The sequence below is a fragment of the Coccinella septempunctata genome, chromosome 1 (assembly GCF_907165205.1).
Source record: "Coccinella septempunctata chromosome 1, icCocSept1.1, whole genome shotgun sequence".
Classification (NCBI taxonomy): Eukaryota; Metazoa; Arthropoda; class Insecta; order Coleoptera; family Coccinellidae; genus Coccinella; species Coccinella septempunctata.
In genome coordinates, this window is record NC_058189.1 from 2,325,726 (window position 1) to 2,335,221 (window position 9,496).

Genomic DNA, 9,496 nt, shown 5'->3' on the forward strand with positions numbered 1-9,496 from the left:
TTCGAGAGATCATTAGCAGAGGCAACCTCTGCCATTAGTTAAAAAGTTTGTCATAGGGGTTCCAAAATTTTGGCACACACTGTATATTCTGATTCAACTTTAGAAAAAGGATAGAATTGTGAATTTCTGACCAGAATATCTGAATTTGAAAAATCTGCCATATAATGGACTATAAATAGAATTTCTCTTCAGCAATTGATCTCTTTCTGAAACATTGAAATCTACATATACCCATAAAAATGAAAAGAGCGAAGTAATGTAAATAAAATAAATATTTCCTAACAAGTGCGGAAAGAGATGTTTTTTACCTACTAAGTGCGATGAGATAGATTTCTCATTTGGACTAAAGACAATCTTTGGACTAGCCTGCATGATAAACATCGGTATAAAAGTCGACATGAATTGGGACAATCGATAGCAAATGTTGATTCAAATAGTCGTAAACATAGGGTAGATCGGCAATTACATCGCTATAAATTATTGGGAATCGTTTTACCTTCCTTTTATTTTCCAAGTTTGGAGAGACATGCTAGCAGTGTTAGGGAAAGTCGCTGAAGCTGGTAAGTAGCTATCCAATCCAATATTTCTTTTTTTAAAATGATGATAAAATTTGATTCATAATTTAATATTCAAGCAAAAACAAGATGAAGCAAATGAGATTTCATGAAAATTTCGTCTAATATACAGTTTTAATTTTTGTCTTTTGTAAAAAAGTGACTATAGATAGATAATAAAATAACTGACATAAATTTACAGTTTTTCACTAGAAAACATTTTAATTCAGATATTGAGGAATGAGAGAAAATCGTATAGTGTGTGGGCTCCATTAGAGGTTAAGGGTATCCTACATCAATAGTTCAAAGTCATTCTGCGATGCCATTCGTAGTTCTAACTGCTACTATCGGTTAGTTAATTTGTGTTGGTGACCTTTGAAAGGAAATATTTTCCTGTATTTGGTTTTTTGATTTCCTTGATTTTTTCTGTAAATATAACTTTTCAATTTAAATCCTATCGGATTGTTTTCAACCTGATATTCATTTAGCACTCAAAACGTTGTATTCAAAAAGTTAACCTAGAATAAACACCCACTTCCAGTTGAAAACATTCTGATGGTATTCTTTTACATAAATTAAATATCAAATGAATACTATTTCTTCGTTGGTTAATAAGGAAAATTGAAATGATCCTTAGTGCGCTTTGAATTGTTAGATATGATTATGGATTGTACCCTCCCTAATAATATGATTCTGATTGTTATAAACTGATACATACTGTGCTAAAATAATTTGAAATTGTTTCCAAAAGAGATATATATTGTTCTGAATTTGTAGGTGATGTTAAATCCGCACGTAATAGAATTATAATTATTGTAATTTTTTTATGAAATTTTATTTCGGCGCCACTAATATATTTCATTCAAAATTGGGTAACTATTTTTATTTATAGATAGTCATTTACACAATAGATCTTTAGGTTCAAGTTGCGAGGTTTGCATATTCTTATCGCCTCTCTTGTGATCTAATTTAACCTCAGTTATTGTTTCTAGAATTGATAAGGATTCTATAAACAAAAGTCGCTTGTAAATAAGTTACCAGTTCTTTGTCTTTGATAATTCTTGGGAATGTATAATAAATTTTGGATCCTCCTTCAACTTCATGAGATGTGGAATTGTTCTCGTATGAAGCCATATACAAAAAAGATAAATTTCACTTCTAGATTGAATGTTGTTAAAGTTTTAAATCCGTAAAAGAAGACACATCTGCCTCTTAACAAAAAGACATAAGGCACTGACTAATTAAATGTTGTTAGTTGAAAAGCTAGGGCTTTTTCATTCATTTATTCATACATGCTTATGGTTAAAATTTCTTGGATGCGATCTCTGGACCATTCAGTATATACATATTATCAAAAATCATTCTAATGACCTCGACAAAAAACGATTGATTGCTTCACAATTGGGATTAGAGACTTCCATGAGAACATGCATTAAGAACGCAAACATTTCTCATTAAATACACACAAATTAACACATTTTTTTATATATGACTCAGGTTGAAACAGGAAGTATGATGTGCGTACCTCACCGGTATTTCGTGGTGAAAGAAGGTTCATTGCCTTCTTGCACAATCTTACTATTTTTTGTTTTTGAGAAGAGCTGCAAATTCATACAATGACGTGTTTTTCCTGAGTGTGAAATATTCTAAATTTTACTATTTAAATTAAAACGGAAAGAAAAAAATTATAATTCGATGAACAAAGAAACACAGCCTCTGAAGAACGTATTATTTCATTCCCATATATGTATTATACATACAGTGTGATCCAACGAAAACTTAACACCTCCATTTTCCGGCTTTAAAATGAAAATGTGAAGAACGCTCAGATCCGTCAATTTATGATTCGAGGGGGAACGACTTTTCCCCTCTATGCATTCCCGTAACTGCAACCCCCTAACGGGGGTAAGCTCAACCCCTTGATTTTGAATAGGGTTGAGGGGTGTTGTGATACCTCATGTTGAAGATTTAATCGACTACTGTCTGATCCTGAAATTTCGCTTCAAAATCTTCATCGATAACGAAATGATGGGTAAAATAGTGAAAGAGTACTTACTTTTGTGATTAATTTTTTAAATGCTGGAAATAGACACCATTCACTTCCATGCAGAAATATAAGTTTTGCGGAACTTTCACGTACATTACTCAAGATTTCTGGTTTAATTTGACGGCATTCATTAAGGATCCGAGTTTGCGAATCACCCAGTCACACAGGCTGGGGAACGTAAATTTTGGATTTCAGTTGAGCCATAAAAAAAGTCTGGTGGAGCCAGATCAGGTGATCTGGGTGGCCCCTTCTTCCGATTTAGGCTTGAGGAAAATTTTCATCTGACGCACCGGCTGAAATGAGATGGTACGCCATCATGTTGAAAAATTATTCTGTGATGGTCTTCTGCATTCTCCAATACATGCACGAGCGTTCTCCAATAGATCTAAATAAATTTGGCCAGTGATATTACCGGGTATATAAAACATTTAATTATTGGAGAAGCTGAGTATGCACCTCAAGAAATAATAGTGGATTTTCATTTGACCAATACCGATAGTTATGCTGGTTTACAATGCCGTTACACAGATGTCGAACATATAGTTTTGAATGCAGTTAATTATTTTACTGACCACTTCACAGAACTAGAAACGGCGATCCTCCTCATTCAGTTCCTGAATCTTATAAAGGTGGAATTTATGTTGTTTAAGGATTCTCATGATTGTTGTGCGTGAAATACCAGATACATCTGACAATTTTAGTACTAAAGGTCGGCACCATTACTACATGACCTAAGACAGCCACGTCCCTCGCTTCGTCTCTTTCATGCACCCTCTTTTGTTTCCGACTGAACTAGTGTAGCGTCAAATTTGGCAACCAGTTGAACAAGCAACTGCAGCAGCTGATACATTTTTTCTAGCATGTCGGTCGTTAAATAAAGCCGCTGTTGTTTGCGCAGAGTCGTTATTTCTAAAACATAATTTTATTTATTCTTTTACGGAATACACCATTTCAATTCTACTACAAAGAAGCTTTAGAGAATAATTCTTAAATTTTATCTCATTGCAGATGAGTTTCAGATTGGTTTTTTTGTTTATACCGATTGCTGTTCTCCCAATTTGCCTTAGCAGATTAGAGGAAGATGCCTCCCTCAACAGCACAACGGACAACAATGCAACTGACAACTGCAACCTAAATAATAAATGCTTCCATGCACCTCCAGAATTATGTCCTAGGGCAGATAGTCCATGCAGATGCCACCAATTACCAAATTGCTCGAAGGCTGTTGTATGCTGCAATGTCACTAGTTTTCAACTAGTCGAAGGATTAGCGTGCGCAAGTAAGATTCTACCGGATGGTTGAATTAAAAACTAAGATACTGAAATATCAACCCTATTTACGCAATAGGTAATCTTCGGGCATGCAGTTCGTGTTTAAAGGAGACTGTTAAAGAAGAAAGTTTTGAAGAGATGCAAACAGTTGCATTTCATATGTATCATATCATTTTTATTCAGCTTTCACATTGATCTTTTAATCTCCACTCTTATTATTCATTTTTGAAATACGTGAATAGTTATATGTACCCATTATTATTTCAGACGTGAGTGACGGTAATGTCACTGCAGTGCACGTTCGAAATGCAACTCTGGACACCTTGAATCTCTCACAGCCAACGTGGAGGAGATTGAAATACATGACAATAACAGATGGACACATAAAGAGTGTCACTGGCGAATTTACTAGACTTACATCCATATCGTACCTTAATTTGTCCTCAAATGGCATAAGTAAATTTGATGACAGATCACTTGGTAATTTGTTCGATTTACGTTATTTAGATGTATCCCACAACAATCTTACTGAAGTGCCTAGATTCAAAATGGAAGGAGCTGTTACCCTGGATATATCGTGTGAGCATGAAAAACTTACTTTACAACACATTAATTTTGAATGTTCGGTCCATGAAGTGTGGTAATAAATAAGATAAGCAAATTAAGAAAGAAATCGGAAATAGGTGGTTAACACATGTCTCTCAATAAAGGTATTTGGAATACAACACCAAAAATATAGGTACCTCTACTTGATGAAACAGAAATGGCTCTATGAATCAAAGAGCAACAGCATTACCAAAAGGTGGCTCTAAAATTAAACTGATCTAAAAAAAAACTAATTAAAATAAAATACAACAGACGACGATTTTTGGACCAGGAGTGCTCGCAATGCTATACAGGATGAGCCTTTGACTCGTACAAATATTTTAACAGTAGATTCTTGTGGTCAAAAGAAACACTTTTTTCAATACCATTTTTTCCAGAATCGGCTCGGTTTAAAAGATACAGTTTGTTGAAAAACTATAAAAAATTTTAATTTCAGTTATCTCACAAACGGTTTATTTATCGAATAAATGAATTTCGTAATATAGTTTTCTTTTTATTTGATGAATCTTTTTCGAACACAAGATATAAGCCACGTTTTCCAGTTTTCTCATTATAATCATTACGTACCATAAAAATACCAAAAATTCAACTGATATGAAACTATATATCTAATGAATATTTGAACGTTTTGTAAAATAAAAGTATTCCTCATATTTTCTCGTCTAATGCGCCGTTCTCGAGTAATTTTTACAAAAATTTAAAATATATATGAAATTCGAAGAATTGGGTACTTTGGCTGAATACAACTCTGTTTAAAGGATTCACATGTGTGTGTAGTGTCACCAAAAAAATATTTGTAATATCTTCGAGTGTCTCAGATTCAGCCATAGTTATTCTGATAGTAATTTTGTTTTTCCAGGGGTGGAACAGCTCATTATGAAAATTTTAAATGGCTATATCTTTTTATCAGGGCAGAAACGGAAAAAAGTGTTTCTTTTGACCTCAAGAATCTACTGTTAAAATATTTGTATGAGTCAAAGACTCAACCTGTTTTGTCAGAAATTAACGAGATCAAATTTGCTTAGTAACAAAACAGTCGTCTACAGATACTTAGCGGGCTGTGGTAATTTCACGAGTGGTTTTTTTTTCAGCAATTTATTGAGTCCAATTTCGTTGATCGTGAAATGGTCTCAATAAATTCTACTCGTACAATATACTATCGAAAATGCAGTCACAAATGTTGAACATTGTTCATGCTATATTTCGTATGCAAAATTCAAGAACATTTCATGTCGATATAAGATATAATTCATCTTCTGCTTTTTTTCGCAGATAATCCCTATATATTATGCAGTAGTGTACTGGACGCACTAAAGAGAGCAGAACTATTTTTCAGTAATGGAAAACAAACCTATTGTTCCAGTTCTAAAACATTTCATTGGTTCAATACTACAGAACACTTACCGTTGATACAAATTATTGGCTTACATGAGGTAGGAAGTAGAAAATTTTTGATTGATTTCATTTAAACATGAACTTTTCTTCACTCAATATATTGGATGTTATTTTTTAAATATTTGCTTGAATTCACAACTACCGGAATTGGATAGCTACTAGCTTATTTCAAATGGAACACCGTGAATGTTATTAAATTTCCCGATGTATTTTCAATTTCTATGTTCATTTTGTGCAGTGTTTTTTTTAAGGTTTATTTGGCAATAAGTGATTTTTTCAAATTCAAACATTATGTTTGATCGCCAAATTTCAAATCAGATCTTGAAAATACATGGATCTTCTGAATGTTTCCTATGCATGAAATTATACTGCATACTTATACAAGCTTGGGCTTGCACTTGACTTGTTTTCAATAACAATAAAGACCAATTTTTTCGAAACCTTACCAAAAAAAATGATAATGCTCATTTTGTGTGCTGACCAGATCTAATTTACCCCACAGATAACAGAGAAGATGTACACTCTGTTTGAAACGGTTTACCCAGACGTTCTGGGACATCCTAAAAAAAAAGATCTCATCATAGCGTTTCGGATTTTTTAAAATTATATAATATAAAATTATGTTTCATGAGCGGCAAAATTGTTTGAGATTTAGTTTTCTTCAGCTGAGCAAGGATTGCCAAAAGATGAATTCAAATTGCCTTTGTGTACCATCTAGGGTTGATTTGATTCCCGGAAAAGCCCCTATATTCGCCATAGATGTTAACTGTTCTAACAGGAAATTAAAACAGATGCCCACACCATTACCCCCAAATACTGTCAGCCTCAATATAGCTAACAATAATGTGAGTTTATTTTATATTTCTATCATATAAAGTTGTCATATTAATTACATGAATGTATGAATTTTTTCAGATCACCTCTCTAGCAGCCGTTAATAATGACATTTCATACGTACATCTCAGGGAATTATATGCAGATAACAATCAGATTACTTCAGTGCTTCCATTGGAGGGCTCTAAATTTATCAGTAATTTTGTAGTTCTCAGTTTACGTAATAATAAAATAGATTCGGTACGTACAACAAATCAAACAGCAAACCTATGTGCAATTTTTGATAATAGGGGAAAATTTGGATGAAGGCTAACAATTACACTGCACAAAAAAATTAACGCACATTATGGAAATCTCAAATTTATTCTACAATTGAAGGTGTTCTCAATGATAATTATTTTTATCAGAATTATGCATGCATATGTTATCCACTTTCAACGGTTTTCTTCAATACAGATGTTTTTTCCCAGCAGGAATAAAAAAAGATGATATCAGATTTTGAATGTATTGGCTCCATTCTAAAATCAGTTGTTCTCGATCAATTTTAGTGATCAATAGTTTTTCTTTCGTTTGATTTTCTACACTCGAAAATAAGTTATAAAGTCAATGTAGAGTTAACTTTCATTAAATTTGAGATTTTCAGAATGTGCGATAATTTTTTTGCGCAGTGTATATTATCTCAAAAATAAAAATGTCCATTCATTCATCATCTTGAGAAATATTACACGATTCTAGGCTTGTGAATTGCTTTTGAGGAAAAGTTACCAAAAGTGGCAACTAGTTCTGATTCTTATTGAAAATAAACCTTTTGAAAGTGTTAATGTGATATTTTTCGTGAGAATAATTGATAAAAATTGAATTTATTTTCAGTTGCCAACATATATGTTCTCCAATGCTTTTGATAGAAATTTTTTTCTGAGAACTGTTTATTTGGAGAAAAACCACATCCATTGTGACTGCAATACTGCGAAAAATTTGAAGGTGAGTAAGTGAAGATTAGAAAAAATGGGTCTTCAAATAATAACTTGCGAACCTCAAAGTCATATAACTTCAATTCATAATGGACATTTTGTGATCCCTTGAAAATATTCATCTGGTTGAAAAATATGGATGAGAATTATTGGCACAATGCCAGAAGATGGGCAAATTTTAGCATTTCTAGTTCCATTTTTATGCCGAACCATTGTCCATGTTCAACAAGGTCTATGCTAAACACTCAAGAAATTTGTTTTTCAGGTGTGGTTACTCACAAAGGCGAAACAAATCCCAGACTACAAGGAAATATTTTGCGAGAACATCAATTCGCCTGTGATGGATCTGAATCCTTCGACACTCTGTCAAAGTACATCGGATTGGACTGACTATGTCTATTACATTATAACTTTCCAAGTGCTATTGCTTGTCGGGCTCATTGCAAAAGTTTTTTACGATTATTGGGTCTTCAAAACTGCTGGATATTTGCCGTGGCCAGCTAGTAAAATGCCAAAAATGCCTTGTGACTGGCTGTGTGAATGAAAATTTGTTCGTTCGAGAGTATAAAAATAATGTATACCTCCATCTGTTTTTGAATATTTCAATGAAATATTTTTGTGCCATAGAATTTTTAACTTTTCGTGAAGAAATTTTCAAATATCATTGTGGATATTTGGATCCCACATATGACTCAATTTTGTGAATATTTTTGATACAAAACTCTGAATAGTCTTTCCAGATCAATGTAACAAATGGTACTGTTATATTGGGAATATAAAATTAAAGATTAATAGGCTAAGAGCTTTTTCTTTCTGTTTTTTGAAACATAATTGGGAAAAATTAATTCTGAATAAAGCTATATCCAAAGAAATAGAGAATCTATCTAATCTTTGGCTATACTATATCTTCTTGGGTACCTATTTGAGGGTTGGAAATGTTGGTAAAACTGCAGAATCTACTAGTGACCTTGAGATTTTGTCAAGTTTTACGTCTATGGAGGGTAGTGGGCTACGTTGCCAGATTGGAAATTCAATTGGGTATTTGAGAAACGAGAGTTTATTCTCTTTCTCAAAGTGAACTATTTTAATGTATGTTTTATTGTTTTTTGTAACTTTGAGAGTGCTCGAACGAATGTTTCCTTTGCTTGTTTCTTTCCTTCTTAAGTTCCTCAAACAAAGCGAGTTAAATTTTCGAATAAATATTTTCAAATATTGTTTCTTTCATTATGAATTATACAAGGTGATAACGAAAATTCTTTAGAAAAATATACAGGCTGAGTCTTTTATTCGTACAAATATTTGAACAGTAGATTCTTGAGGCTTTTTACCTTTACTTTTTTCCGAATCGGCTCGGTTTGAAAGATGCAGGCTGTGGAAAAACCATAAAAAATGGTTATTTTTAGTTCTCTCACAAAAGGTTTAATCGAATGAAATGAATTTCAGAATATGGTTTGTTATTTACATGATGAATCTTTTTCGAACACAAGATATCACCCACCACTTCCAGTTTTCTCATCATGACCATAAAAATACAAAAAATTCAAAGAACCCAACTCTTGAAACTAAGTTGGACGCTATCCAATGAATATTTCAACGTTTTGTAAAATAAAAGTATTCTTCTATTTTTTCGTATAATGCGCCGTTTTAGAGTAATTTTTCTTTCAATAATTTAAAAATATCTGTGAAATTCGAAATATTGAGTACTTTGACCCAATGCAATTTTTGGCTAGTTATTCTGAAGGTACTTTTGTTTTTCCAGGGCTGGCACAGCTCATTATGAAAACTTAAAATGTTTATATCTTTTTATCAGGGCCGAAT

At 32.8% G+C, this 9,496-nt stretch overlaps 1 protein-coding gene across 3 annotated transcripts; it reads left to right on the forward strand.

Annotated features, from left to right (window-relative positions):
- Positions 1-497: 497 nt before the first annotated feature.
- On the forward strand, positions 498-8,233 carry LOC123322551 (protein halfway). 3 transcript variants are annotated; one of them, XM_044910497.1, is made up of 8 exons: positions 498-560; positions 3,610-3,880; positions 4,140-4,451; positions 5,751-5,911; positions 6,539-6,718; positions 6,789-6,947; positions 7,578-7,688; positions 7,944-8,233. In XM_044910497.1, exons 2-8 carry the CDS (start codon positions 3,610-3,612, stop codon positions 8,220-8,222), a joined length of 1,473 nt encoding a protein of 490 aa, XP_044766432.1. In that variant the 5' UTR covers positions 498-560; the 3' UTR covers positions 8,223-8,233. The 3 variants fall into 3 exon arrangements, with proteins under 3 accessions (XP_044766432.1, XP_044766433.1, XP_044766431.1); XM_044910498.1 differs by lacking the exon at positions 498-560 and adding an exon at positions 836-904; XM_044910496.1 differs by lacking the exon at positions 498-560 and adding an exon at positions 863-982.
- Positions 8,234-9,496: the final 1,263 nt, after the last annotated feature.

Excerpts from the sequence above, each read along its gene's own strand:
- LOC123322551 (XM_044910497.1), top strand. The coding sequence starts at position 3,610 with ATGAGTTTCAGATTGGTTTTTTTGTTTATACCGATTGCTGTTCTCCCA. Across the intron at positions 3,881-4,139 it reads CGAAGGATTAGCGTGCGCAA|ACGTGAGTGACGGTAATGTC; the intron begins GTAAGATTCTAC and ends TTATTATTTCAG. Across the intron at positions 6,719-6,788 it reads TCAATATAGCTAACAATAAT|ATCACCTCTCTAGCAGCCGT; the intron begins GTGAGTTTATTT and ends GAATTTTTTCAG.